Here is a 27,549-nt window from a genome sequence, read left to right on the forward strand (position 1 = left end):
CTCCCTCTCCCTCCCTCTCCCTCCCTCTCCCTCAGCCCGACCACCCCTCCACCTCTAAGCCACTCGGCCTGCCCGACTCCCTACCCAGTCAACCCCCCCGCAGGCGACGCGCGGCGTCCCAATCACCATAGCGCAGACCGTCGCACGGCCCGGCGCCGCCGAGGCAGGGGCGCGCAAGGCGTGAGACGGACCAGGCGGGCGCGGCGGGCGCTGGTCGCCGCGGACGCCGGGAGTGGCGTAGAGGATGCACACTTTCATGCACACTGTCCGTTGCCGCATGTCGGGAGCGGGCTGCGTGGCGCAGGAAGGCACGGGGGGGCGAGGGGAGGGGGCGGGGGGCAGAGCGAGCGCAAGGAGGAGCAGCGAGGGGGGGCAGGGTGTGCGATGAGGGATGAGTCCGCGTGATGAGAGCTGCAGCCGTTGTGAGAGCCGTTGCGGCTTGGTTGCTCAGTGAGTGGAGCGCCGCGCGCAGCCAGGGGGGAGCCAGGCTGGCAGCCTGCTTAGTGCTTTTGCCAGGCCGAGACGCGGGCGTTTGCATGAGATCTGAGAGAGTGTACGCGAGGACCGAGGTAATGAATGATATTGTTAAAAATCTCTCTCTCTCTGAGGTGCCTCAGTCCTCACGACCTCCCCGCCACGGTGCACGGAATCGCGTAAAAAAATCTCCGCGAAATCCCCGAGCAGAGCGAGCAGCAGCACAAGGCGCACTGGTTGGGTAGTAGTCTAAGTTCTGAGCCTCGAGGCTGAGCGGGTCTAAGTGTGACTAGTCACGCTGGGGTGCTTACGCGGTCTAAGATCAGCGAGAGCCTCTTACATCGGCTAAGTCGGCCGTGGCACAGCCTGGGGCCAAGAGGCTCCCACCGTGATCAACGATACGGCGCTAGCCCCCAAATTTTCTTCGCCTGCGGCGGGCGCCTTCTAATCCGGATCGATCCTCCTCATGCCTCAGCAATCGCCGCCTCAGCATCCTCCTCTTCCGATTCTCGTTGCTCTTCTTGAGCGCAATCTCTAGCCAAACATTTCTCACATAAATAGCCTCAAGCTCAAACAAACGCATGTCAGAGAAGCCTGTGTATGCTGGTCCTCTTTGAACGATCCGCGCGTGAGGTAGATCTAGCATAGGGCCTTGTTGGCAGCAGCCAGCTTGTTGCGCTGCTTCGCGTTGCGATGAGCTGATTGGGATCGCACAAGTGCATGCCAAGCACCGCCACGATCTTGAAGCAGAACACATCGCAACCGCATCGTCCGCACTGCCATCGGCATGCCGCGCCCGCCGCTTCGCCGCAGCCGCCTTAAGGCACGCATAGCGGCAGCACATGGTACGGTGCGCGTACTTGAGCAGGAGTTGCGCGCCGCAAGTAGCGCACTGGCCCTGGGACAAGGCGATATGGCGTCGTGCGCGGCATACGTTGGTCGGGACGCGTCCAGGTATTTTTCGGGTAAACCTGGACTTTTGCAGGTATACCCGGGTTTTACCCGGATTTGGCCTTGTGCCGTCTAAGTTCATGGCCCCCGACCATACAGCGTCTAAGTCCGAGCCCGGCTCCGTGCGGGGGCTAAGTTGAGCGCTTGCTCGCTGCAGAGGCTAAGTGTAGAGCGACCCTCCACCTCTACCCCTCGACAGCAGCTCGACACCCTCCACACCGGGCCTCGACACCTCGACACCAGGGCTCAGACACAGCCCTTCCCTGCAGCGAGCCCCCCTCCAACCCACCCGCGCTAGGTCTCGGGGGACGGCGGACGCAGGGGTCACTCCCGACGACCTCGGGAACTACTCGAGTAGCCGGGGCAGTCCGGCAGTCGGAGAAGGGGCAACTCCGTGCACTGACGGTCGGCCGTCAGAAAACACGCCTGCGTGGCTCGGGTTACACCAATCCTCGCTACCCAACGGCGGCCAAAGGATATCCTCGAGAACCTCGAGAGATAAAGAAATCGCTCGCGCGCGCCGGCCGCCGCCATGCGACTTGCTGGCAGAGCGTCGGAGTCGTTCCTGGCTCCTGAGATGAGGTTCCGTGCGCCTCCCGAGCAGCGCACGAGCCGATTTCTTTATCTCTCGAGGTTCTCCGCACGAGCCGATGCGGCCGTTTCCCAAACCTTTGCGTTTGAAAGAACCACAACGTATGAGGTCGTGGTGTGGTTCTTCCAAACGCTCGCCTCCCTTTTCTGGATCTCTAGCGTCTTTGTGTACGGGGGCTTTGAGGCTGGCGACATTCTGCAGCTCCTTGCAGCAATCGCATGGGTCATGTCCAACGCGGCAGCACTGCCTAACACCCTGAAGCTGCGTCCTTCTTCAGCCCGCAGCAGAGACGTGGAGTTAGATGCCGTTTAGACTTGCAGAGCGCGAATCAGCAGTGCCGAACAAGTACGTGCACGAGCACATGCACATGGACAGGGGTGCGGCTCAGCATTGACCTGGACAGCATGGTCTTGTGCTTGAGCATGTGCATGTGCATGTGGCATGTGCATGTGCATGTAGCATGCACATCTGCATCCCGCAGTACCGCGGGGGCTTCTTGCGGCTCCTGGGCGCGGGCGGGATGCTGGGCTTCGACAGTTGCGTTTGGGGGGACGACGAGGTGGTGCAGCTCGTGGCGGCGCTCGAGTTTGCGCGCGACGCGGGTGCGGCGACGGCGGCGGACGGCCTTTTCCTCCCCTACAACCGGCTGACCGATGCGGCGGCGCCGCCCCTCGTCGCGGCGCTTGAGGCGGGCGCGATGCCGGAGCTGACGGACCTCGCCCTCGAGTTTAACGAGGTGGGCGACGCGGGGCTGGCGGCGCTGCGGCCGCTCCTTGCGGGGCGGCTGTCGTCGCGGCTGAGGCGGCTGGGCATCGGCGGGCATCCGAGATGCCCCGAGATGCCCCGGCGCGAGCAAGCGTGGCAGCCGATCGCCCTCCGCCGCCGCCATCTCTGGTCTCGGCCATCTCTCGGCTACTCTGGTGAGGAGGGCGAGGGCGAGGGGTTTAGCTGGCCGTATCTCGGGCCCACTTTAGAGCGCATGATCTTGGTGTTCTATAGCATGATCTTAGGTGTTCTGGATAGCCCACAAGGGTCTTCTGTGGCATGGTAGCGGTGGTTTTGCGCGAGGCGTTCATTCAAAACGATCACCATTCCCCCCCTACGGCAGGCGTGGTCACGTATTTTTCGATTTCGGGTAAAAAAAACCTCTGGCGCGTGGCGGGCTTTTCTGTTTTTTCAGCAGGTATACCCGGGTTTTACCCGGAGTATTGGCCTTGTGTCGTCTAAGTTCATGGCCCCCGACCATACAGCGTCTAAGTCTGAGCCCGGCTCCGTGCGGGGGCTAAGTTGAGCGCTCGCTCGCTCCAGAGCCCGCTCCGCTCCTCGCCAGCACAAAGCGGGAGGGGTCAAAGGTGCGGGGGATGGGCGCTCCATATGCGATGTGGTCCGCGAGCAAGCGCGCGCTGGCGAAGGAGAGGGTGTAGCCCCAGAAGGACTGGCCGGAGTTGATATAGCTGTGGCTCGAGCCAGGCAGCCGCCCAACCACCGGACAGCCGTCCGGCGACACCGCCCTGCAGCCGATCCAGTCGCGCAGCGGCTGGCCGAGCCCGCCCACTCGGTCGAGGATGGCGCTGAACGCCTCCAGCGGCGGCGGCGTCGCCGATACCTCCGCGCCGCCGCCCAGCCGCAGCACCCGCCTCGCCCTGTGCTCAAGCACGACGACGTAGCTCTGCTGGCCCGGCTTGGGCGCCGGCAGCGTGCTGACGAGGATGTCCTCCGAGCCGAAGAGACCGCGCGAGCCACTCTTGTCGAAGCAGTACTCTCGGATCAGGCCTTGCAGGCGAGGTTGCAGGGCAAAGTTTCAGACTGCGGGGGAGACTGCAGCGAGTTTGCGGGGGAGATTGCACCCCACATTGGCAGGCAGGGGAAGAAGCGGTCCGAGGCGATGCCGGTGCAAAAGACGGCCGCCTCCGCCTCGATCTCGCCCTGGCTGGTCAGCACCGAACCGCCGCCGCCGCCGCCGCCGCCCGGCTCGGCCGCCGGCCCAGCCGGCCCCAAGTACTCGCAGCCGTACCGGAAGTCGGCGCCTCGGGCGCGGCAGTCCGCCTCGAGCGCCTACAAGGGCATGCCCATGCCACGTCCAGGACATGTGCGTACCTCGGCGCGGTGGTCCGCCTCGAGCGCCTCGCACAGGTCGGACGGGGATCCGGTCGCAACCTCGTGTGCCCGGAAGGTGACGGCGGGCTCGGCGGAGCCGCTCCGCGTGCGCGCGAGCATCGCGGGGTCGGTGGGGTCGAGCGGGAAGGAGCACTCGCTCGTGATGGTCGAGCGGCCGAAGCGGAAGCCTGAGCGGCCCGGCATCGCCCTCTCGAACTCGTGTGCCGCCGCGATCGACGCGCGCCCCATCGCCCTGATGTCCTCTGTCATCTGGTCGGCTGCGCCGTCGACGAGGCGGCAGCGGAGCGCGTAGAGCAGGTAGTTGATCGTCCAGCGCGGGAAGCCGGTGGCGATGCGGAAGAGGCCGCGCACGCCGAGTGCTGCCGGGTCGGAGTACGCCCGCATGTGGTCCACCCGCACCGGCTCCAGCTGGCCCGAGGAGACCCATGACGTCTCGGCGGCCACGTGCGAGTGGCGGTCGATCACGCAGACGCGGAGGCCGGCCGCACAGAGCGCGTGCGCCGTCGTCACGCCCACGATGCCGGCGCCAACCACGACCGCGTCGTACGGTCTTGTCGAGAGAGCGGCGGTCGAAGAGCGCCGGGCCGAGGCTGAGAGCGCCTCCGCTCCTGCTGCGACGCGCCTGCACGAGCGCAGGGCGGTGGCGGCGGCGGGGCGGGCGGCGGCGGCGGCGCGGTGCATGTTGTGTCGTCTGCGACTCAGCGAGGACTCAGCGAGGCGACGCACGGCGGTGAGAGCGCCGCAAAAAGAATCTACGCACAACACTGGGCACGGGACTGGCAGAGGAGGAAGTGACAAGGGAGAGAACGACGAGGGTGGGACGACCGCGAGGTGGCATGAAGGTTGCAGCGAGAATCGGCGAGAGACTGCGAAGAGAGATAGGAAGAGGCAGACTCCCTAGGGTGGGCGACGGATAGCGCACCACACACCTCTCCTTAAAATCCCTGTGTGTGGTGGCGGCGTGCCGTCCTCCCATCCCTCCCTTGGGTTGTCTGTTTTCTGTCTTTCTTTTACGGGACTGGCGCGCGCGCACACACACACACACACACACACACACACACACACACACACACACACACACACACACACACACACACACACACATGCACAGACACACAGCCCCTTCCCCTCCCCCCTCAAGGGCGAGGACACGCACAGGCCGCACCTCTAGTGAGGCCCGCATAGTATGTGGGAGACTCGTGCCGCCGCCCCTGCCACCCCTGTGTCAGTGTGCCTGTGGTAGGAGAGACTGCCAGCGACAAGCTGGAGGCAGGTCGCTAGACTGAGATGAGACCGCCAGTGGATGTGGGAGTCCACCGCGCACCGCGCTGCGAGCATGTCGTGTCCCTTGTCAGGAGCAGGAGAGCCCCACCTGTCCCCCTGATCGTTCTTCCAAAATCCTGCTCGTGCAGGTGGGGACCCTGTCCTCGTCCCATCCCTCGTTTGGCGTGGGCACGCGACTGGGGCGCACCCCTGCAAAATTCTTGTTTGCACGACACTGGTGTACCTGTGTTAGTGCCAGTGCGCGCCAGTCCCGTGCCCAGTGTCGTGGGGGCTTGGAAAATTCTTTTTTTGCACACGCACGATTCACACAACAGGCAAAGCGCGGACGACGGCTTCTAATAGAAGCCGTCGTCCTCGCAGAAGCCGCCGTCGGATTCTGTCGCGGGGGAGGTCATCAGCCCTCTGCCAAGGCGCCGGGCGGTGTCCGCCGGCGCCTCCGTTGAGCAGTGAGCCTGGGGGTGGGCGCGGGTCGGCCAGATAGCCGGCGACCCCCACGAGATGGGCCGCCGTGCCGGGGTCCGCGCCCCTCCCGGAGGGTGAAGGCATGCCCGCGTTAGTGGGCGTTGCCTGCGTGCTCCAGGGTGCATTGGGCTCCACCCCGTTATGCCCGCCGAGGGGCGGTGGCCCATCGGCCGGCGGGGTGGAGCTCCGATCTTGCTGCTTGCCCATCGATGCTGCGTCGGCCTTGCGGCCGGGCTATGCGCTCGAAGGGGAGGGTGGGCGTAGACGCGGTGGCGTCCAAGCCCGGTGTTGCTGAGAAGTGCTGCCGCTCACGCGACGGGTCTTACGCTTACGCTTACTCAAGGGGGGGGCTATAGTGCTCCAATCACGTAAAAGCAATCGAGTTGCTTTTACGTGACGTAATATCTCGGAGTTGGAGTGTGTGAATGCGCACTCGCGCATTCGATCATGGAGAGGCACGCCCCTCGCTGGGCGTCACACTAGGCTACGGTGAATACGACACCCTGTCGCACTCACGGATTGAAGTCAGGAGCCTGTTGGCGGCCCGAGACTGAACGACAGGGCCTCGCTCTGAGGCTCTCACACGACTCTCGTGCGGCGTTCAGAGAGTTCGTTACACACAATGGGACCGCCCGTCCTCCTCAATTCGATTATCGGGACCCCCGGGGGTCGTTACATGCGCCTCTCCCCAAGTCACCACGGCCGAGGACTGTCCAAAAACCCTCCTCTGTGACAGATTCGCAGTTACTCCCTTAATGTGGGTAAACCATAGTAGCGTGCACGCTACTATGAACAGAAACCCATAAAAGTCGCCGCGGCAGTCCACGCCGAGCCGGCCTGCTGCCGGCTCGCACGGCAGCCTCTTCCTCTCGACCAGCCTCAACTTCCATACAGTCAACATTTTGTCGCTGCGTGCTCGTGGCGAGCTGTGGCGGCGGTCGAAGTTGGCCCAGATTCGACGACGAGCGCCGGACGATAGTAGTGTCTCTGTTCGCCCTGTGCATGTCAGGCCAGGCTGCAGCAGGGCACTACCATCGTGCTGCCCTGCTGCAGCCTGACTTTGCCCACTGTGCACAGCCGCCAGAGCATCACCACCGCCCGGCATCGTGTCACGGCGAGCTTCTTCTGCGCCCGCTCGCGAGGCTCTCGCGCTGGTACACTTTGGCCATCTGCTGCTCGCGTTCGGCGAGCTCTTCTCCGCAATCCTGCCACGGTGCCGCCACCACACACCTTCTGGCCGGCCTGAGCCGCGCGGGGTCGCCGGCGGGGGCAACGTATCGACCTCTCTCTCTGGTGCACCACGGGCCGCGACGGCCTGCTGGCAGCCGGCGCGAGGAGGCAGTGTGCCGGCACAGTCGAGCCGGAGCATCGGGTTCTTGATGCTTGTGGGGTCAAGTTTGACCTTATGTGGCATAATATGCAACAATAAGGCTATGCTGTCTCCCGGCTTTTTGAGATATGATCCCTCAAAGTCGAATTATGGTTTACTGGTGACCATAGTAGCGTCTGTCCTGTTTGCGTTTCTTCACACGAATACTTTAAAGTCTCGACAATCACTAAGCTGCTTATGTGGCACCGCAGCGGCTCCCTTGGGGATGCCTGAGGCCACCCCAACCACTCACCAAGCCTTACGTGGACGAATTCAAACCTACTTTTATGGTTTACCTACATTAAGGGAGTAGAAGGCGGATGGTCGAATCCGCGAGCACCGACCACCGTGGTGCTCGCCGAGAGGACCATCCCCATCATCTTCCGACTCCATCCCCTCCCCCCCCCGTCGCTCCCGCCGCGCCCCCCGCCGGCGTTCGTGGCGGGACTTCCCGCCCCCTCCCCCGCCAGCACCGCTCCGCAACTCCTCCAGGTCCTCTCCCAGAGGAGCAGCCGCCCCTCCCTCACCCAATCCTCCCACCCTGGGAACGGAGCAGACCACGCCCGGACCCCACGCCCGGCATGCCAGCGGCACAACTCGGAACACCGCCACGCCCTTGGAGCACTTGAGGTGCAGTCGGTAACCTCACATCCAGGGCCGAGGAGCTAAGAAGCGCACCCACAGCGGGCCGGATGGTCGGTATCGGGCTACGGGCTAGAGATAAATAAATAAATACAACGGACATCCCAAGCTAGGGCTGGGTCGAGGACAGACACGTCCCCACCTTTGCAGGATTTTGCAAAAGCGAGGGGGGAGGGCGCATCGCCGCGCGGAGAGGGCTGGGCACAGGGCACAGGGGATCTCTCTCGCATAGGATATGCACTCGGCGGCACGAGGGCAAGGCTGGGCGAGCAGCTCGAGTATCCACTCACTCGCCTTTGCTGTTGAATTGACCGGAAACCGACCCTCTCAAGCGCAGACATGCTTCCTGTCGCTTGCGCCTCCAGCGCCGCCGTCTCTCCCCGAGCGCCCGCAGGAAGTCGTGGCGAGCCACACCGCCGCCCAGCCACGCGGCGCGCGCCTCCACCGCGCCGCCGGAGCCCATCCGCGTTCGCTCTTAGGCCGGTGAGCGGGTTGTTCTGGTCGCCTCCTTCAGCAACCGAGGGTCACACGCTCGGGAGGATACGTCGAGGTGCGGGTTGCGCCCTCAGCCGCAGCCGAGTCAGTCATGCTCATAGCATCGTTTCTTGCGCTCCAGGAGAATCCCCGGCCAGGAGTCCGTGCAGCAGCTCTTTGGCGGGCTGCAGCCGAGAGCCGATAAAAGGTCAGATTAAGGCTTTTTGTTTTCGACGTGCGTCGTTCTCTCGAGGTCTCGCTAAGCAGCCCTACTCATCGCTGCCATCGTGCACTACTCTTCGCCTTGGCAACCATGACGGAGCCATGCACGCTGGGCTACCACAAGATACGTGGCCTCGGCGCTCCGTGCCGGATGCTGCTCTGCTTCAGTGGCGAGCCCTTCTACAACAAGGCTTATGCCGGCGACTTGAAGGAGGAGTGGTTTGCAAAGGACAAGCCGGCGCTCGTGGCTCGCAACTCCTACATAAACCTCCCGTACGTGATCGACGGCGACACGGTCGTCACGCAGAGCAACTCTGTCCTCCTCTACCTCGGCAGAAAGCTCGCCATCGACAAGGACGCGGACTTCTTCGCCAACCACCAGGCGGGCTGCGCCACGTTATTTCTCTCCCCGGCCTCCTCTCCACACAGCCGTCTCACCTGCAGGCGCTTGACCAGTGCATGGACCTGCGCAACGACCTAATGAAGGCCCGCACCTCGGGCCCGACCGACTCTGCCCTCGCACACTGCCTCTGCGCTGATGCGCGCTCGGCCGGCGCCTCAGATCGTGTACCCATTCTCGGGCGTGTGCAAGGACAAGGCCGACTTCCCTGCGGCGCTAGAGAGGCACCTCAAGGGTCCGCCCGCCGCCCCTCCGCCGCCCCTCCGCCGCCACTCGCCACGCCGCCCTGCGCCACCGCCCCGCGCCCGCCCGCCCTCTCCTCTGTTCCAGGCGCGGCGGGCCACTTTGGCAAGCTCGAACAGGGCGTGCGCGGCCCCTTCCTCTGCGGCGCCGCGCCGCAGAGCGCTGACTTCCACCTCTTCGAGATGGCCGGCCAGCCTAGAATACCTGCCTGCTATAGCCGCCGCCACTCCCAGCTGCTCGGTGTGAATAGAGTTCGTACACCGACAGCAACTCGAGATCCCTCGAGAGTTCACAGCTGCTCGGTGTGAACAGAGTCGTACACCGACAGCAACTCGAGATCCCTCGAGAGTTCACAGCTGCTCGGTGTGAACAGAGTTCGTACACCGACAGCAACTCGAGATCCCTCGAGAGTTCACAGCTGCTCGGTGTGAACAGAGTTCGTACACCGACAGCAACTCGAGATCCCTCGAGAGTTCACAGCTGCTCGGTGTGAACAGAGTTCGTACACCGACAGCAACTCGAGATCCCTCGAGAGTTCACAGCTGCTCGGTGTGAACAGAGTTCGTACACCGAGCAGCAGGGAGCAACTCGAGATCCCTCGAGAGCTCACGCGGAGTCGGCTGGGGCTATACCAGACAGCTAGAACACGTGTTCTTGTCTTCTTCCAAGCAGCGCTCAAGAGGACACGTATTCCGCTGTAGCCCTCGTACTCACGCGGTGCCCCGAATGCACGGCACAATGCCGTCTCCCCCCCCCCCCCCCGTGATCTTGGTGTATTCAATGTGACGCACAGGTCGACCAGCACCTGGCCATGGTCGACCAGACCGACGGCGTCGACTTCGACTTTGCAGCCTTCCCCAAGCTCGCCGCGCTGCACGCCGCCATGAAGGCGCGCTCCCCCTCCCCCACCTTCCCTCCAGCCGCCTCGCCCCGGGGCGGCTCTGGGAGCAGCCGGGGGGCTCTGGGAGCTGCCGGGGGGCTGTGGGAGTGCCGAGACCGGGGGGCTGTGGGAGTGCCGAGACCGGGGGGCTGTGGGAGTGCCGAGACCGGGGGGCTGTGGGAGTGCCGAGACCGGGGGGCTGTGGGAGTGCCGAGACCGGGGGGCTGTGGGAGTGCCGAGACCGGGGGGCTGTGGGAGTGCCGAGACCGGGGGGCTGTGGGAGCGTCCTCCGTCTCCGCCGCAGGCGCTGCCCGAGCTCGCGACCTACTTCAAGTCTCCGATGTACACCAGCTGGGCCTTCAATAACGCCATGTTCACCCACTTCCTCGGCGCGCGCCGCGCCTCTCTCCTCCTCCTCCTCCCCCTCCCCTCTCTTCTCTCTCTTCTCTTCTCTCTCTGCGGCGCGTCCTTGGCGCTCACCCGCGCACCCCCACGTGCGCTCACCCCGAACGACGGCGCCCGCCTGCCTGCCGTCGTGTAGGCGCTGGCTACGGCGACGGCCCCTACGGAACGACCTCAAACGAGCTCTTTGACCCGAAGGCGTAGGCGCCGCGCGGGGATCCAGCAGAGCCGCACTTGGATAGCACGTCAGCCACCGGGTCTGGTACTCGCTCAGACCTCTCGCATATGTGGGGACCCGAGCACACACTGCTCACTGGTGTGAATACGATATACGTCCCGAACCCACACTTGGCTCTTGGGGCCCAGAGCATATGTTGCATGCGGATTGTGCGCGCCCGACGGAGGACGGCGAGCGTGCAGTCCGTTGTCGGAGCCGCAGCCGGTCGCAGGCTTATATGTGCACCACGCGTTATTTCCCATTTACGGTGGCATGCCGCATTTCGAGCCGCGCTCCCTACGGCTCTAACCCTACACGTCAACCAGGTCTGACACACTGTATGCGGCCGCACCGGGCATGTGACCTGGCGCATGTGCTTATTGCCCGCCCTACTAGCTCTACTCGATGGCCGCGGCCTCGCTCTCTATTCTACTCGACGGCCGCCGCCTCGGCGGCGGCTCTCTCCGCCGCCCTCGCCGCGGCCGCCGCCTCCTCTGACGCCCGGGCGGCGGCGGCCTTCGCCTCCGCCCGCTCGCTCGCCGCAGTCGCCTCCATCGCTGCCGCCGCCGCCTCGGCCTCCTCCTCCGCCGCCCGAGCAGAGGCCGCCCTTGCCTCCGCCTTCCTCGCGTCGGCCGTCGCCTTCTTGACGCTGAGCCTCGCCTGCGCCGCCGCCTTGCGCGCCGCCGCCGCCGCCGCCGCCGCCCTCTCCTCCGTTGCCCTGGCCGCGTCTGCGTTCGCCGCCGCCGCCGCCGCCTCCTCGGCCGCCCTCGCCTCCGCCTCCGCGGCTGCCGCCGCGGCCGTCTCCGCCGCCCTCACGTCGACCACTACCTCGCGCTGTTTGCCGGGCGCCGCCGCCGCCGCCCCGTCCGCACCAGCAAGAGCCTGGTCGGCCGCCTTGGCCGTGGCGGCGGCGGCCTCCTCGGCCTTCGCCTTGGCGCTCGCCTCCGCCGCCGCCAGCACCTCCGCTGCCTTCGCCTCGGACAGCACGCGGCTCGCCGCGACCTCGTCGGCCAGCGCCTTGGACTCCGCCTCCTTTGCCGCCGCCGCCCTCTCCGCCGCCATCGCAGCGTCCGCCACGGCCGCCGCCTGCGCCCTGGCCTTCTCGAGCGCGGCCGTCTCCCCCGCCCTGGCCGCCGCCTCGGCCTTCTCCGCGGCCCTCTCTGCGGCCAGCGAGTCGGCGACCACCGGCGGCGGCGGCGGCGAGGAGGAAAGGGCAGAGACGGCCAGGTAGGCGGCGGCTGCGAGGGCGGAGGCGCCCGCCGGAAGCAGGTACGTGCCCGCCCAGAAGCCCAGCCCGGGGTCCCTGTCCTTGAACCCCGCGGGCGGCTCCCGACCGGCGCCGGCGTCGTCCGCTCCCTCCTTTGGTCCAGTCGCGAGGCGTGACCTCCGGTCAGCGTCGTCGTCGAGGAGTAGGACGGCGGTGGCGCCCGTCCTTGATGGCCGCAGCACTGGGCCAGCACGCGACGACGGCGTCCACGTGACCACGGCCGCTGCTGCCAGCATGAAGCGGAGCCGAAACGGCGACCCTCCGCACCTCGACGTCGTTCCGCGCGGGCTGGCGTGAGGGACAAAAAAGGGCATTTTTTCGGTAAAATTACACTGTGAAAAAGACAGAAAAAGAGAGAAAAAACGCGCGCGCAGCGCGCGTAGGCGGCGCGCAGCGCCGCCGCAGGCGGCGGACAGCAGGTGCGCAAAATTAAACGCCATTTTCGGTTCCGCGGTTTTGCCACTAACATCAAATGTCGGGATGATTGATTGATTCGACTACATGCCCGCCTTTGCGCAGGCCAGCGCCGCGCTGTGATACGCATAGAGACGACCCGACCTCTCTGAACTAAGCCAGATTACTGCGAACGAACGCGTAGCACGAACGCGTAGCGCGCGGCGGGGAAGTCAACGGGGCAGCCGGCCGGGCGCCCGGCCGGCCGCGCCCGAGGCGCGAGGGCGTAGACGGGTCACAAATTGCCCGGGACGGCTGGTCACTTGGTCTCTGACGTAGGCCACGCACATGCACATTAAGCGGTGACATGACCTGATTGTTAAGAGCCGGTCCGCGAAATTAAATGCCATTCTCCAGGTATCCATTTTAGCACTATCTTCGAAATCCCGGCCGGTACTGTTTTAAGAATGAGTGAAAGAGGTTGTTGGTATTGTCTCTGAAAGAAATGGGCTCGGCTGCGCCTGGGTTCGGAGCTTCAACGCCGGCCATTGCGCCGAATAAAACGGCGGCAAGTGCCGGACAGTGCACAGGGGCTTCGGCGAGAGCGTCGATGCCTTGAGTTGCCCGCTATGGCCGGGGGCTGCACCGCCGTGTGCATCAAGAAGAACTTGCACATGTGCAAACTGTGTGTATGCCGAATTGTGACGGCGGCGAAGGCGACACGGACGGAGCAGGCGACAAAGGCGAATCCGACGGCGGAGGCGGCGACGGCGACACGGACGGAGGCGGCGAAAGCGAGACCGATGGCGGCGACGGCGACGGCAAGCGAGCTTGCTGCGGGGAGGGCGAGACGGAGGAAGGCAGCGGCGACGGCGACACGGACGGAGGCGGCGACGGCGACACGGACGGAGGCGGCGACGGCGACACGGACGGAGGCGGCGACGGCGACACGGACGGAGGCGGCGAAAGCGAGACCGATGGCTGCGACGGCGACGGCAAGCGAGCTTGCTGCGGGGAGGGCGAGACGGAGGAAGGCAGCGGCGACGGCGACACGGACGGAGGCGGCGAAGGCGACACGGACGGAGGCGGCGACGGCGACACGGACGGAGGCGGCGACGGCGACACGGACGGAGGCGGCGAAAGCGAGACCGATGGCTGCGACGGCGACGGCAAGCGAGCTTGCTGCGGGGAGGGCGAGACGGAGGAAGGCAGCGGCGACGGCGACACGGACGGAGGCGGCGAAGGCGACACGGACGGAGGCGGCGAAGTCGACACGACCGACGGCGGCGGGGAGAGCGATTCCAACGGCGGCGGCGGCGACGGCGACAAGGACAGAGGCGGCGAAAGCGAGACCGACGGCGGCGACGGCGACGGCGACATGGATTGAGGCGGCAAAGGTGAGATCGGCGGCGGGGATGGCGAGACGGAGGAAGGCAGCGGCGACGGCGACACGGACGGAGGCGGCGACGGCGACACGGACGGAGGCGGCGAAAGCGAGACCGATGGCTGCGACGGCGACGGCAAGCGAGCTTGCTGCGGGGAGGGCGAGACGGAGGAAGGCAGCGGCGACGGCGAGACCGACGGCGGCAGCGGCGAGGGCGGCGGCGACGGCGGAGGAGAGAGCGGCGGAGAGGGCGGTGGAGAAGGCCGCGGGGAGGGTGGCGGAGAGGGCGGTGGAGGCGAGGGCGGCGGCGACGGCGGAGGAGAGCGCGGAGGCGACAGTGGCGGAGAGGGCGGCGAGGAGGGTGGCGAACTCGCATTAATTCACCTGCGGGAACCGGGACGGCGGGGAGGTGGCGGGACCGAATCGTACCGCGGGCCGCCGGGCAGCGGCCATACCCGCTCGGGGGAGGCAGGGCTCAGAATCGGTTTCAGGCCACAAGGCCGGTGAGTTGGGCGTGACCGTCATCTAGAACGCGCCCGCTCGCTCGCGAAGTCGGTCTGCGGAAGGTAACGACGATTCGGCTAGCTGGGCGTCTGCGGAGGCAACGGGCGGGCTGGCGATCCGCAACGAGGCCTGTTTGTCGCAGTCGGACAGGCACCCGTCGCATCTGTGGACAGGTGTGACGACGGCAGTGACGAGATTGCGGCGCAGCCGCGCACGGGGTCCCGCCGTCAGCGGCCACACAGGCAAGAGCGGCACATCATGAGTCGGGGGGGTGTCGGGGCACGACGAGGGTTGCTTCGGCTGGCGCTCGGAGGCCACCAGGCGGCCCCATTTGATGTCCGGCAGGTGCCTGCCGCACGCCCCTGCCGCACGCTCTAACGTGCAGAGCACCGAATAGACGCCTTGCCCAAAAAAGAAAAAGAAAACGGCGCGGCGGTTGATGACTGCACTCAAGTGCTCCAAGTGTTCCTTGCCTTGCCCCGCGACGAGATTGCTAGAGACGGAGCAAGCCTACTCTAGTCTCACACGTTACTTCCTGTCGTCTGTTGCGTCGTTGTGCCCTTGTTTCTGTGCTTCTGTCTGTCCTGGCTCATTGAATCGCTACGTTCATTCTCATACCACCCCTGCTTCCTCGGCTTCACACTCCAACGCGCAATATTTGGCTGTGAACCAAAGCCCCCAGTATATGCTGCACTCAGACATGCAGCGCGAGGTAGCATCTGAGCGGTCAACGAACAGCTGGCAGACGAACCGGCCCTCGTTCACGTTGACAAAGTTCGACGTCTCCGCCGACACGTAGCCGGAGTAGTGGATGCAGGGGTGTCCCTCCCACGCCGTCTCGTTATCGTTGCAGTGCCGGTGCTCCTCCACCTTGAAGACGGAGATGCCCCAAGCCTGATCGCCCTGCTCCGTGCCGCACGTGGTTGTCGGCTCGAGCAGCGCGATGTTCTTGTGGTCCCACGCGCTCGAGACCAGCGCTTCCGCCTCTGCCGCGTCGCCCTCAATAATCTTCGCGAGGTGGTGAGGAAAGTCGGTGAACTTGACCGCCGTCTGCGGGTAGAAGTTGAAGGAGATGTCGGCGATGAAGTGGGCCGCGGTATCGTCCTCCGTTTCGCTCGCCGCGATGTCGCGCTCCTTCATCACGACGTTGAGGTTCGAGCAGAAGCCGGAGGTTGCGATCAGCCAGGCGGGGTCGTTCCCCACGTCGGGCACGGGCGGACGGGGCTCGGGCGCAAAGGCGAGGCTGCGAGCGGTTTTGACGTCGACGGTTTCTGCCTGCGCACTCGTGTGATGCGTGTAGGCTCAGCCTGCCTGTGAGTAACTGCGGCTGGGCGGAGCGACGCACCGGCAGGCCAGACGCCGGCAGAGCGACGAACAGAAGCGAGGCAGCCTTCAGCATGGCAGGACAGCCCAAAAGCGATACCCCTCTCTGCCGCCGTCCGCCGTTTTTCAAAGCGAACACACACACGCACACACACACGCGCGCGCGCGCGCGGCGCGCACACACACACACGACCGAGTTCGATTGACTTGACACGCGAAGGCGTCCCTGGAGCTCGCTTTCTCGCGTTTCTTCTGTTCTGTCAGGCTGGGAACAGACGGGGGACTTACAGACACAGGAGATAGATCTACAGGCTTGTCGCACTCGCGCGTGTGGATGGACGAGGCGTCCGTAAAGAGAAAGAGTGCCGCCCTTGCCCGCGGCCGGCGTTCGGACTACTGGATCGGGCCGGCAAGGGGCTGCTGCAGCTGGGGAGCGAGGTACATCCTCCCGACGATGCCTGTGGCGCTATCGCACCGAGAGGGGCGACCGCTCGCTCCAAGTAAGCTTGACGCTCATCGGCCGTCTCCAAGCCATCCCAGTCGAAGAAGGGAACGCTGATCACCCGCCAGCCAGCTGCCGCGAGGAGCCGCCGCTTGAGCATCGTTGTGCCGCTGGGCGCGCGCACACCTTGGCTGTCAGGCCGCAGGAAGTGAGACGGGCCGTCAACCTCGATCGCGATGCGTGAGGAGGGAAGCGCCAAATGTAATCGAGCGAGTAGCCGGTGCACGGCTCGAGATGCTCCTCGCCGAAGCCGGGCCGGACGGCGGCGAGAACAGCCGCGACGGATCGTTGCAATTCTAACCATTATGACTTTAAGCAGCGAGCATGACCAAGGCGCTACGCTGTCTATGCTCGAGCGTGGCACCACACACGCTTACTGCTGCTGCAGGCTCACAGCGCCCGCGCCGAGCCCTGCGCGACAGCTTCGCGCGGCCCGCGGCGCCGACCCGTCAACCGGAGCGGCCGCCCGAGGAGAAGGTAGTGATCTCCACGTCCGTCCCCTGCTCCAGCTTGTGGCCATGAGGCGCCACGGCGTCCGCGTGAACTCGAACTTGAGGTATCCGAAAAATGGAAACTGGGGCGTAGGGGGGGGTTCTCTCTGCTTGGTGGGGGATCACGACAGACTTGACGATACCGCTGAAAACCCCCTCTGAGGAGCGGCCTCGCGGGGCTTGCCTTGGCGTCTCAGAGCACAGAGGGTCCCCGCCCGTAGCCTCAGAGGCTGCGCCGAGAGAGGCTGGCTTGGCGGCACAGGCCTTCAGAGGGTCGGCCCAGGCACCCTCTGAGCCGCTCGAAAATGGCCTCTCTTGGCACAGACAGAGGGTACCCTTTGAGACGAGCAGATTTGGGCCGCCTTGCCCCCCCCCCCCCCTGATACAACCCCCTAGTGTCGTTACTGGCTAGGATTTTCGTTTCCCGGGTTTGGATGGCACGCCGCATAATGCGATGCGTTCCCTACTCGCGGTTGTATGTATGTATGTAGGAAGGTGAAGAACAGCCAGGCTCGGACTGGACACCAACGCGGTATGGGTGGACGCTGGACAGATGATGACGGCACGCCCGAGCGTGTGAGTGAGTGAGTGAGTGAGTGTGTGTGTACACACACACACACACACGCCCTAGCGGTTGCTGGCGCAGTTTCCTCAAAAAAGAAATTGAGTTGCATGGCCGCGCCCCGGGTCGAGAGGCCTCCAACCACAAACTAAAGTCACCTCGGTATAGCGGCTCCCGCTCCATGGGCGGCCCCTGGACGGGCCCGCACGATCTCTGGATCACCGCCGCGTCGGTTCTCGCGCGGGTGCTGCGCAACGGCTCGCTCAAGTCGATCCTGGCGCCGATGCGGTCTGAGCAGGCCCGGCCGATCAACGCACTCGTGACCGAGACGCTCAAGCGGCGCGACGTGCTCGAGCGGCTCGTGACGGCCTGCGGCCCGTGGGGGTGCGACGCCGAGGCGCACGCGGCGGAGCTGCGCCTGCTCATGGCGCACGAGGCGCTCTTCGGACGCGGGCTGCACCAGCCGGCGCTCCGGCGGCGGGCGAGCCACGCGGCCCTCGCCGAGGCGGTGGACCGGCTTCGCCGCTGGCAGGCGGACGCGGTCAAGGCGTCCCGCGCGAGGGCGCGAGAGGGGCGCACGGACGCGACCGGAGCAGCGGAGGGCGTGGGTGGCGCTGTTGGTTCTGCTGCCGCTGCGGCGGCGGCGGCGGGGGCGGGGGCGGCGCGGGAGGAGGAGGAGGAGGAGGAGGAGGAGCTGCACGGCGGTCTGTCGAAGCGGCTGCCGCGGTACGCCCGCGTCAACACGCTCAAGGCGACGGCCGAGGAGGTTGCGGCGAGTCTGTGCGCCGAGGGCTGGAGACAGCTCGACCCGCCCGCCGGCCTCGGCGCGGCTGCAGGGCGGCGGGCGATTCCGGCGCGCCCGCCGCCGGCGGGCTGCTTCTGGCTCGACCCGCACGTGCCCGCCCTGCTCGTCCTGCCGCCGCTCACCGAGCTGCACCAGCACGCGCTCGTCGCCAGCCACGCGCTCATCTTGCAGGAGACACACAGTCACATACACACACACACACACACACACACACACTCACACACACACACACACACACACACTCACACACACACACACGCACGCACTCACACACTCACTCACACGCACGCACGCACGCACGCACGCACGCACGCACGCACGCACGCACGCACGCACGCACGCACGCACGCACGCACGCACGCACGCACGCACGCACGCACGCACGCACGCACGCACGCACGCACGCACGCACGCACGCACGCACGCACGCACGCACGCACGCACCGCTCACCACGCGCACCGGGCCTGGCACTTTGAATGCCGTGGGGCTCCTGCCCGTGTCCGGGTGTGGAGTCGCGAGGGCCGCCTGGCCCTTGCCCCACCACCTTGCGTGTCTGTCTGGTGGAGAAGCTCACCTGGCCTCACCTTACCTGCAGGACAAGGCGTCTTGCCTCGCGCCGGCCGCGCTGCAGCCGCGGGCGGGCGAGGCCGTGATCGACTGCTGCGCCGCGCCCGGCAACAAGACGACGCAGCTCGCCGCCCTGTCCGGAGGAGGCGGCCTCGTGATCGCCTGCGAGAGGGACGCGAGGCGCGCGGGCGTGCTGCGCAGGCGGGCGGCCGACGCGGCGGGCGCGAGCGTGCGCGTTGTCCAGACCGACTTTATGGCGGTCGACCCGCGGGCGCCGCCGTACGCTGACGTGACGGCGGTGCAGCTCGACCCGACCTGCTCCGGTTCCGGCATGGTCGAGCGCGCCTCGTACCAGCTCGGCGGCGCGGAGGAGGAGGAGGGCGGCGCGGGCGGCGGCGGCGCGAAGCTGCACGCAATCGCCGCGACGCAGCTGGAGCTGCTCACCCACGCGCTCTCCTTCCCCGCCGCGCGGGTGGTGGTGCGCTCTCACGCCCTCGCCACGCCAGCCACGCCAGCCACCCAGCTGACTGTCTCTCTCTCTCTCTCTCTCTCTCTCTCTCTCTCTCTCTCTCTCTCTCTCTCTCCCTCCCTCTCTCTCTCCCTCTCTCTCTCGCTCGCTCGCTCGCTCGCTCGCCCCCTCTCTCTCTCTTACTCTCTCCCTGTCCCTCCCTCTCCCTCTCTATCAGCACCGTTCCGGACGGTCTGACGCAGGTCTACTCGACCTGCTCCATCCACCCAATCGAGAACGAGCTCGTCGTCGCCGCGGCCCTGCGCGCGCCGTCCGTCCGCGCCGCCGGCTGGCGCCTCGCTCCGGCCCTTCCAGCGTGGCCGTGCCGCGGGCTGCCGCTTGTGGAGGGCGCCGAGATGCTGCTGCGCGCTGGGCCGGAGGTGCAGACCAACGGCTTCTTCGTCGCGCGCTTCGAGCGCGGCGAGGCCAGCGGGGGGAGGGAGGGGCGCGCTAGAGGAGGGAAGCGCCGACGAGGCGGGCCGGGGTGTGAGCATAAAGTATGCGGGAGAGAGGCTGGGGGGCGGTGAGTGGCAAACAGGCTGTTTCAAACACGTGTTGTCGAGCGGAGTGCGGTAGCGGCATGCCCGATCCGCATTACGGGGCGTGAGGTTTTGTCTTACTACGGGGGAAGGACCGTGAGTTGAACGAAATCGACTATCGAGGGACGCGACCCACTTCGCCACAGACGGTCCCGCGCCTCGCCGCTATGACGGCTACACGACCGCGGCTCGTGTGCGTGTAGCCTCTTTGTCCGGAGTGAATACTTTCCAACGCGCTCGTCGGTGACGGTGTCCCTCGATTTCGCCGCGCTCGGCGAACCTCGACAGCGCTTCGGTGTGGCATGAATCAAGCTGCTGTACGGCCCCGGCATCGCCTTCCCAGGCTTAGCTCTCAGTCAAGATATTGTGGACATGGTTGGTCTCTACAATATATACACTGACACCGAACCTCCCAGAGCTCGTCCCGGTCCGACACGGCCATCCTCGGCCTCCGGAGGGCCCCCGGCCGCGGCGCGGTGCGGCGGAGTCACAAATCCGACGGCAGAGCACCGGGACGCGGTCGGGCGATCTAAGGCCCAGTGAGGCGTATGCATTGCCCATCCAGGACTATCACCTGGACCTATCAACAGGGGCTGGAGCCGAGCAGGAGGGCTTTGGCGCACAACCCCTGTCGAACTCAGGGTCCTTCCCCTTTACATACTAGCTCTTTCTCACTTGCGTCTTGCCTCTTGCGCTTAAGGTAAGGTAAGGTAAGGTAAACGTCTCCACACACACGAGGTGGTGGGGCAAGGGGGGGCGACCCTCGCGTCTCCACGTCTAACGACAGGAGCCCCACGGCATTTAAAGTGCAAGGCCCGGTGCGCGTGGGTCTCTTGCGCTTTGCCACCGCCTGAAAAAAGAACTGGAAGAGGATCGCTTGACCCCCCCCGCCCGAAGGGCGAAGCCGAAGGCCGCGAGAAGCGGGCGAGACACGAGACACACAGACACACACCGAGCTTTCAATATTCAAAAGCCCCCCCCCCCCCCCCTCTGATTTCACTTCTTTGGAATGCATGCCTTTAGCGGCACCCTCGCGAAAGCGAATCAGGGGCTGCAGCGGGAGGCAGGCTAGCGCTGCGCAAGGCTCACCCCCCCTCGCGCAACTGCTCGTCGAGGGAAGCCACGCTAACAGCACGCTCGCGCTCAAAGCCTCCGCCCCCCAATGTCACCCGTGTATTGTTTCGGTGATCACTCTCGCCGACTTCAAATGTAGCATATTCCTAGGTACTGTCTGGACCGTAGTTGAGAACCAATTCTTAATCCCAACGTAACGCACAAAAGCGCCTTCCATTGCGCATGTGGGTAACCCTTACGCGCGCGCTTTTCTCTAGCTCCGCCTCTGTTGATACTACGAAACGCTCCTGGCTAACAATGCTATGGGGCCTGTTGCCCCCCTGGACTGGCGCGCCTCTAGTAACTGGCGCCGACTGGCGCCGCGGACCCGCGCTCGCATTCATCCATCTTGGCACAAAATCCCTCGTGGGTGCGAATTCGAGCTCAACGATGTCGTCTGCTCCGTCGAGGTCGGAGGTTGTTAATATGTTCGCGGCCTCCTCGGCTCCATGCGCAATATTCGGGCAGGCCTTGACGCCGTCCATCACGTCGCCATCCGCACCAGCTTTTCCATCGGTCAACCTGGAGGATGGTCGCTTAACAGGCAACTTTGACTCCAGAGCATCAATCACCAAAGCTGTGTTGGGACCCGCAAGGGCCTCGTCGAGTTGAGTTTCTGAGCGACCTGGTATGAGCACTTGAGTCGCACGCACGGCGGTGACTTGCACACTTTTGCCATGTATAATAAAAGAGTGTTTTGAATCAATGTGAATTATTAACCAAGCTGCTACCAAGGCGAAAGCTCCCCGGTGCCCACTACTTCCAGCGCGCCAATAGGACTCCTGTTGCCGCAGCATGGCCAATGCATGACGGGGCTACAAGCCCACCGGCCGGCGCACCGGCAAACAAACCTCGCACCGACCCGCAAGGATCGCACACGCTTGGGCCGCAAGGATCGCACCAACGGCCGCAAGGATCGCACCGGCGGCCGCAAGAATCGCACCAAGGGGCGCAAGGATCGCCAAGGCGCAATTCTCGCAGCCCCTCGCAGGTTCTCGCAGTTTCTCGCAGTCCCTCGCAGTCCCTCGCAGGCCGCCCGCAGGCCACTTACAATTCTCGCAGCGCCTCGCACACCTCGCAAGGAAATAGCATATCTCTATCCTAGTAGCTATCGGATCTCAGTGCGCTCGATTCGTAAGCAATAATTCATTTAATTTATACTGTAGTAGCACTAGAGTTTACAGCTTTCACTGTAGTAACGCGGCAGGTCGCGGTGCGCTACACCGCCTAGAGGGTCTAGGTGTCTAGCCGTCTAGGTCGCTAGTCTGGGATTCGAGAAAAGGGTACATGTAATCATCGGCATCCGATGGCTCGATTCAATGACCATGTCATTCAAACATGTCGAATGTATACAGTGGCTCGTCCTCTTCGTCAGAAGCAACACGCGCACTAGCACTGGCATCCTTGGCAGAACTGCCAGAAGCACTTGTCTCGGATGCATCCGCGTTGTCTGGCCTTGGCGCAGCTGGCAATGCTTGCAGGACCGCAGTGTGTTGATAAAGTGTCGCATAGTGATGCGGCAGCTTGCCGTACGAGTCCTTGGCAAAGGCGTCCGCGCCTGCACCCACCAGCAGTGCCGCCACCTCCGCCGCCCCGTGCCGACAGGCAAAGTGCAGCGCCGTGAAACCGTCCGAGCCCCGGGCTGCCAGGACGGCCTGTTGGAGGCGCCGCGCCTCCGGTGTATCCAGCCACATCCTCACGCCTGCAGCATCGTCCTTGCACGCGGCCCGCTCCAGCCACCGCGCCGCGCCCTTCGTGGATCGCCACAACTGCAGCAGCTGCTTGTCGACGGGCGGCTCTGCCGGTGGCCTCTTGCCCGGTTGCGCCTCCGCCTCAGTGGACGACCTCCCGCCGGCATCCCCCGCGCCCGTGGCCCGGGCCTTGGCTCTCTTGGCAGCACGCTTGCCCCCATTCTTGCTGGCCGCCTTGCCCCCTTGCCCTTGCGCGCCACTCCCCGAGCCAAGATCTGGGGCGGGGTCCACTGACTCGACACCTGCCGCCCCTGCTGACTCCGCCAGCTCCGCCGGCTCCGCCGACCCTGCCACCCCCGCTGCAGGCGGTGCCGTCATTGGCTGCTTGGACACATCCCCAACCTCGGGCACGGCGCTGGCTGTGGGCACCGCAGCCGCTCGCCCCAAGCCCTCCTGGTCCCTCGGCCGCCGCGCCCCAGCCAGCGCCGCGCCCTCCAGCAAGAAGGCCTCGTCCAGGTCGGGTTGAGCGCCCCTGCGCTCCGCCTCTGTGGACGAGGGCGGCGGTCCAAAGAGGTCCAGGGCCGTGGCCGCATCGGAGGCGATGCCGCCGCCGTGGCTGTCGGTTTGAGGCACAACGACCTGCGGCTGTCCTGGGCTGAGGCCGCCCCCCTCGCTGCGGCGCCGACCCGCGCTCGCATTCATCCATCTTGGCACAAAATCCCTCGTGGGTGCGAATTCGAGCTCAACGATGTCGTCTACTCCGTCGAGGTCGGAGGTTGTTAATATGCTCGCGGCCTCCTCCGTGCGCTGCCGAGCGCAGAAAAGTGGCAAGGATTTCTCTACGACTTCCTCCCACCTTTTTGGACAGGCCCCGATGAGTGTATCACCGACGCCAGGTACGACGTTGAGAAGGTGGATTGGGCCGCGCTGAAAGCCGACCTCAAGGAGCTCGTGAGCACCTGCGGGTGTGCTCCGATTTTGGTGCGGCTGTCTTGGCATGACTCTGGTACCTACCAGGCCTCTGACGGATCGGGTGGCTCTCGAGGAGCGCAAAGGTTCCCTGATGGCGAATCGCAACACGCCGCGAATGCCGGCCTCGATGTCGCCAGAGGGATTCTCCAGCCGTACAAGGAAAGGCACCCGCAGGTTGGGTATGCGGACCTCTGGGCCTTGGCGGCGGTCACTGCAATCGAGTGGGCGGGCGGGCCAGTAATCCCGTACCGCGCTGGGCGGACGGACATTCGCACGGCGGCCTCGTGCGTTGCAGAAGGCCGCCTCCCAGACGGCGACAGGGGCGCCAAGCATATCCGAACAATCTTCTACCGAATGGGCTTCACCGACCCCGAGATTGTCGCTCTGAGTGGAGCTCACACCCTAGGCAAGTGCCGCGCCGACCGATCGGGCTTCGAAGGACCTTGGACCGAGACACCGCTTCGCTTCGACACGCGGTACTTCGAGCTGCTCCTCGAGTGCGAGTGGGAGCCGTCTGAGGCGAGCACCGGGCTGCCGCAGATGGCCTGCCCTTCCGAGCCCGAGCTGATGATGCTCAACACGGATGTGGCCTTGATCACCGACCCTACATTCCGACAGACGACCGAGCTCTACGCAAAGGACGCGGCGCGTTTCCATGCCGACTTCTCGACGGCCTTCGTGAAGCTGCAGGAGCACGGGCATCCCTCCTTGGTGGATGTGGGCGTGTGAGGAGGAATTAGGCTGACAACAAGGCGATCATTGTCCCTGCGTGCTGCGGTTGGTGTCGTAGGCGGGCCGCTTGGCGGTCCACTGTACGTAACACTCTCCGTGACGCACGCCCTGCTCGATCGCGGTCGATGCACGATGGCAGATATCCCGTTTGTCATATGAGAGATCTCGTTGTCTGGTGTAAGTTTTCTGTAAGAGAGTGTTCACCTTTGTTCTGGCCTATAAGCCTTTTCTCCAAAACCCATCGTGGGACACAATCAACATACATGCAAGCAGCAACGACTCTCTCACCTGCCCTCTACTTTTCCTTGCGCGCGGCGCGCGACCGTCGCGCCCCGCGCGGCGGCGCCGCCACCTTGCCTCCCTCTCGCTCGCCGCGCGTCCAGCGAATATACGTCGCAACAGCGACCCCTCAAGGGGCCCCTCCTCTCTCGGTGTGCTGCTACCCTCCTCGCCTACTCTCCGCTGCCCTTGAAAAGCGACGAGAAGAGGCCGCCCTTGGCGGAGCTGCCGCCCTCCTCCTTGGGCGCACCCTCCCCGATCTGTGCGAGCAGGTCGTCCCCCTCCACCTATGACCAAGCGGCGAGCGGCTCAGGGGGGGGGGGGGGGATCCCAGGGCGCCCGCCGAGATAGGGGAGACAGGGGGAGATAGGGGGGAGGTTAGGGGGAGATACGACCTTGTCGCCCGCCGAGACGAGCAGCCGCTCGACGACGCCGGAGGCGGGCGCCGGGATCGCCGTCTCCATCTTCATCGCCGAGAGCACGACGAGCGGCTCTCCCTCGCGGATCGTGTCGCCCGGCTTGACCTAGGGTTAGGGTTTGGTGCATGAGCGACGAGCCGGCGGACGCGACCGAGACAGGAGAAAAAGAAAAACAACCTTGACGTCCACGACGACGCCCGGCATCGGCGAGCCGACCGAGCCCGGCGAGCCGCCCGCCTTCTCGCGCGCCGTCGCGCTCTGCACCGAGTTGTCGGTGACGGGCACGAACCAGCGCTCGCCGTTGAGCTCCATGATGACCTGCGTCTGGCCGTTCTCGTCGGGCTTGGGCACCGAGACCAGCTTGACGATCCACGAGCGGCCCGGCTCGGTGGCAAACTCGACCTCGTCGCCGACCGCCATCGGGTGGAGGAAGGCCTCGGTCGGCAGCGCCTCCACCTCGCCGTACACGGCGCGGTGCTCCTGCCAGTCGCGGAAGACCTGCGGGTAGAGCGCGTACGAGAGCGCGTCGCGCTCGCCCTTGTTGCTCGGGTACGAGGCCTGCAGCAGGCCGAGCTCCTTGTCAAAGTCGTACGGCTTCATCGTCGCGCCCGGCCGGCCGTCGTACGCGGCGCGCCCGTCCTCGAGCGACCGCCCCTTGAGCACCTTTGAGCGGAGCGGCTCGGGGAAGCCGCCGGGCGGCAGGCCGATCCCGCCCTGGAAGTAGGAGACGACCGAGTCGGGGAAGGCGAGCGACTCGGCCTGCTCGATCAGCTGGTCGGGCTCCAACTTCTGCGCGACCATGAGCTGCGCCAGGTCGCCGACGACCTTGGAGGACGGCGTCACCTGCCCGCACCGGCCGGGGGTTGAAGGGGGGACGCGCCAAGCCTCTCCCGCACAGGGGGAGGGAGAGGGGGGGAGAGACCACCTTGCCGTCGCCGATGATTTGCACTTCGATGTGGCGCGGCGACTCGATGTACCTGTGGACAAGTCTCGGACATGTCACGGACGTGTCCTGGACATGTCCCCGATGTGGCGCGGCGACTCGATGCACCGCTCGAGGAAGACGGAGCCGTCCCCGAAGGCGGCCTCCGCCTCGGTCGACGCTGAGGCGAAGGAGGCGCCGAGCTCCTCCATGTCGCGCACGAGCCGCATCCCCTTTCCTCCACCGCCCATGGCCGCCTTGATGATGACGGGCAGGCCGTACTCCTCCACGAAGGCGCGCGCCCCCGCCTCGGTTGTCACGGGCTCGTCCGTGCCCGGGACCACCTGGACAAGCACATGTGCATGTGCATGTGCATGTGCATGTGCATGTTCGTGGGCGCGTCGCGGAAGTGTCGCGGAGGGTGTCATGGCGTGGGCGTGTCGTGGTGATGTTGTGGATATGTTGTGGACGTGTCGCGGTCTTGTGTGCAGGAAGGCGAGGCGGACGTGCTGCAAGGACGCGTGCTACCGCAGCGGCGTGATAGAGTGCCGGCGTGTGCTGGCGTGTGCTGGCGTGTGCTGCACACCGGCACGTCCGCCGCGATAGCAGCCACCCGCGCGGTGGTCTTGTCGGAGAAGGTCTTCAGGTTGGCGACCGTCGGTCCGACAAAGGTGATGCCCGCGTCGGAGCACGCCTACAAGGAAGCCGTCTCGGACGGCTCCTGGACGGCTCCCGGAAGCTCTTTCTGCAGCGCCCTTGCGTCGGGATAACTACTCTTGAGCCAGTGATGGCAGACGAGGTTCTGTGATGTTCTTCGTGAAGTTGCGAACAGTATGGTAAGATGGCTCTAGAGTTGTATCCAGCAATTTAAGTGGCGGGCCTGCGCAAACTCGGGCGACTCGGAGAGGAAGCCGTAGCCGGGATGAATTGCGTCGACGCCTGTGCCGCACGGGGAGGCGGCGGCGGTCAGGGCGAGGGAGGCGGCGACGGCGGCGAGGGCGGGGAAGGGGCGGCGAGGGCGGTGGGGGCGGCGAGGGCGGTGGGGGCGGCGAGGGCATGGACGAGGGCATAGACGGGCGGCGGCGAGGGCGGCGACAGGCTAGCGGGCGAGCAGTGAGCGGAGCAGTGAAGCGGGGGCGCGGCAGGGAAGAGAGGGGTGCGGCAGGGGAGAGAAGCATGGCAGGGGGCGAGTGCGGCCATGTGGGGGGAGAGACAGAGAGGAGAGGAGAGAGGAGCTGGCGCACCCTCCCGCTTCGCGAGCGCCACAATCTGCTCAATGTCGAGGTAGGCGCGGACGGCGGCGTCGGCGGGATCCTTCTTCTCGAGCTGAAAGGACTGGTCCGCGCCCCACCGGTGCTGCGAGAACCGGTCCTCGTACCCGTAGATGGCCACCGTGGCGACGTTGAGCTCTGTCGCAGCGCGCATGATCCGCACCGCAATCTCCGCGCGGTTGGCGGCCATGAGCTTTTTGAAGGGCGAAGGCGCCTCCGCCGCGCCGCGCATCGCGTCGACCGCCGACTCGCTCGACCTGGACACGCTCGGCGCCTCCACTGGCGCCACTGCAACAGGCCCAACAGCGCGCTCGAGCCGCGCCCCGGCAGCGCGGCCCGACGTCGCGCGGCGCTGCGGAACGGCAGCGGGCCAGCGCAGGCCGGCGGCGCCCAGCGCGAGTGCGAGCATGAGCAAGATCTTGGTCATCGCCCCGCGAGGGTGGCGCACAAGACACAGAGCGACAGCCTCGTCGCTAGTGAGCTCCGACAGCTGAGCCGACTTGGGCCGGATGTTTTCTTTTTTCCGAAGCCTGTCCGCTCCTGTCCGCACCAATGTCGTGCCAGTTTGGTCAAA

The 27,549-nt window shown here is 65.6% G+C and overlaps 11 protein-coding genes across 11 annotated transcripts in view; 7 read left to right on the forward strand and 4 right to left on the reverse strand.

The window, feature by feature from the left end:
- The window catches only part of EMIHUDRAFT_234608 (hypothetical protein), a gene marked incomplete at both ends in the record, with an annotated part of 2,240 nt that extends 2,056 nt beyond the window's left edge, over positions 1-184 (forward strand). The window contains one exon of the mRNA XM_005781145.1: positions 104-184. Coding sequence (XP_005781202.1) covers positions 104-184 — 81 coding nt within the window. The remainder of the gene's footprint in view (positions 1-103) is intronic.
- A 1,773-nt stretch (positions 185-1,957) lies between these two features.
- On the forward strand, positions 1,958-2,329 carry EMIHUDRAFT_234609 (hypothetical protein; the record flags this gene model as incomplete). Its single annotated transcript, XM_005781146.1, has 1 exon — positions 1,958-2,329. The coding sequence occupies one exon, from the start codon at positions 1,958-1,960 to the stop codon at positions 2,327-2,329; it is 372 nt and encodes a 123-aa protein (XP_005781203.1).
- Positions 2,330-2,477: 148 nt separating this feature from the next.
- Positions 2,478-3,068, forward strand: EMIHUDRAFT_114065 (hypothetical protein; the record flags this gene model as incomplete). The annotated part of the gene is made up of 2 exons (XM_005781147.1): positions 2,478-2,937; positions 3,028-3,068. The coding sequence occupies 2 exons, from the start codon at positions 2,478-2,480 to the stop codon at positions 3,066-3,068; spliced, it is 501 nt and encodes a 166-aa protein (XP_005781204.1).
- Positions 3,069-3,299: 231 nt separating this feature from the next.
- EMIHUDRAFT_234611 (hypothetical protein) lies at positions 3,300-4,973 on the reverse strand (the record flags this gene model as incomplete). The annotated part of the gene is made up of 4 exons (XM_005781148.1): positions 3,300-3,790; positions 3,865-3,943; positions 4,115-4,743; positions 4,961-4,973. 4 exons carry the CDS (start codon positions 4,971-4,973, stop codon positions 3,300-3,302), a joined length of 1,212 nt encoding a protein of 403 aa, XP_005781205.1.
- A 781-nt stretch (positions 4,974-5,754) lies between these two features.
- On the reverse strand, positions 5,755-6,088 carry EMIHUDRAFT_234612 (hypothetical protein; the record flags this gene model as incomplete). The annotated part of the gene is made up of 2 exons (XM_005781149.1): positions 5,755-5,871; positions 6,017-6,088. 2 exons carry the CDS (start codon positions 6,086-6,088, stop codon positions 5,755-5,757), a joined length of 189 nt encoding a protein of 62 aa, XP_005781206.1.
- Positions 6,089-8,647: 2,559 nt separating this feature from the next.
- On the forward strand, positions 8,648-10,990 carry EMIHUDRAFT_442908 (hypothetical protein). Its single transcript, XM_005781150.1, has 7 exons — positions 8,648-8,970; positions 9,033-9,074; positions 9,151-9,223; positions 9,319-9,416; positions 10,025-10,120; positions 10,416-10,500; positions 10,653-10,990. The coding sequence occupies exons 1-7, from the start codon at positions 8,680-8,682 to the stop codon at positions 10,715-10,717; spliced, it is 750 nt and encodes a 249-aa protein (XP_005781207.1). The 5' UTR covers positions 8,648-8,679; the 3' UTR covers positions 10,718-10,990.
- A 169-nt stretch (positions 10,991-11,159) lies between these two features.
- Positions 11,160-12,233, reverse strand: EMIHUDRAFT_114068 (hypothetical protein; the record flags this gene model as incomplete). Its single annotated transcript, XM_005781151.1, has 1 exon — positions 11,160-12,233. One exon carries the CDS (start codon positions 12,231-12,233, stop codon positions 11,160-11,162), a length of 1,074 nt encoding a protein of 357 aa, XP_005781208.1.
- An 848-nt stretch (positions 12,234-13,081) lies between these two features.
- On the forward strand, positions 13,082-13,777 carry EMIHUDRAFT_114069 (hypothetical protein; the record flags this gene model as incomplete). The annotated part of the gene is made up of 1 exon (XM_005781152.1): positions 13,082-13,777. The coding sequence occupies one exon, from the start codon at positions 13,082-13,084 to the stop codon at positions 13,775-13,777; it is 696 nt and encodes a 231-aa protein (XP_005781209.1).
- Positions 13,778-17,337: 3,560 nt separating this feature from the next.
- On the forward strand, positions 17,338-19,564 carry EMIHUDRAFT_114071 (hypothetical protein; the record flags this gene model as incomplete). The annotated part of the gene is made up of 3 exons (XM_005781153.1): positions 17,338-18,142; positions 18,529-19,007; positions 19,241-19,564. The coding sequence occupies 3 exons, from the start codon at positions 17,338-17,340 to the stop codon at positions 19,562-19,564; spliced, it is 1,608 nt and encodes a 535-aa protein (XP_005781210.1).
- Positions 19,565-23,292: 3,728 nt separating this feature from the next.
- Positions 23,293-24,081, forward strand: EMIHUDRAFT_72999 (putative cytochrome-c peroxidase; the record flags this gene model as incomplete). Its single annotated transcript, XM_005781154.1, has 1 exon — positions 23,293-24,081. A coding segment is annotated over one exon (789 nt), but the record flags the coding sequence as incomplete, so codon positions are not given.
- A 208-nt stretch (positions 24,082-24,289) lies between these two features.
- On the reverse strand, positions 24,290-27,466 carry PYC (pyruvate carboxylase). Its single transcript, XM_005781155.1, has 7 exons — positions 26,949-27,466; positions 26,585-26,643; positions 26,291-26,398; positions 25,848-26,027; positions 24,960-25,625; positions 24,759-24,887; positions 24,290-24,650 (listed from the first exon to the last, which is right to left on the reverse strand). The coding sequence occupies exons 1-7, from the start codon at positions 27,400-27,402 to the stop codon at positions 24,537-24,539; spliced, it is 1,710 nt and encodes a 569-aa protein (XP_005781212.1). The 5' UTR covers positions 27,403-27,466; the 3' UTR covers positions 24,290-24,536.
- Positions 27,467-27,549: the final 83 nt, after the last annotated feature.

The sequence above is a fragment of the Emiliania huxleyi genome (genome assembly GCF_000372725.1).
Source record: "Emiliania huxleyi CCMP1516 chromosome Unknown EMIHUscaffold_206, whole genome shotgun sequence".
In the NCBI taxonomy this organism is placed as follows: Eukaryota; Haptophyta; order Isochrysidales; family Noelaerhabdaceae; genus Emiliania; species Emiliania huxleyi.

Bases quoted from the DNA above. Each gene is read 5' to 3' on its own strand.
- EMIHUDRAFT_442908 (XM_005781150.1), top strand. From the start codon at position 8,680: ATGACGGAGCCATGCACGCTGGGCTACCACAAGATACGTGGCCTCGGC. The intron at 9,075-9,150 runs GCCCGCACCTCG...CCGGCGCCTCAG, and splicing joins TGCGCAACGACCTAATGAAG to ATCGTGTACCCATTCTCGGG. The intron at 10,121-10,415 runs GCGCGCTCCCCC...TCTCCGCCGCAG, and splicing joins CGCTGCACGCCGCCATGAAG to GCGCTGCCCGAGCTCGCGAC.
- PYC (XM_005781155.1), bottom strand. From the start codon at position 27,402: ATGACCAAGATCTTGCTCATGCTCGCACTCGCGCTGGGCGCCGCCGGC. The intron at 26,399-26,584 runs GCCCGCCACTTA...GCTTCCTTGTAG, and splicing joins AGTCGCCCGAGTTTGCGCAG to GCGTGCTCCGACGCGGGCAT. The intron at 25,626-25,847 runs GTCTTCCTCGAG...CGGTGCGGGCAG, and splicing joins CCGCCTTCGGGGACGGCTCC to GTGACGCCGTCCTCCAAGGT.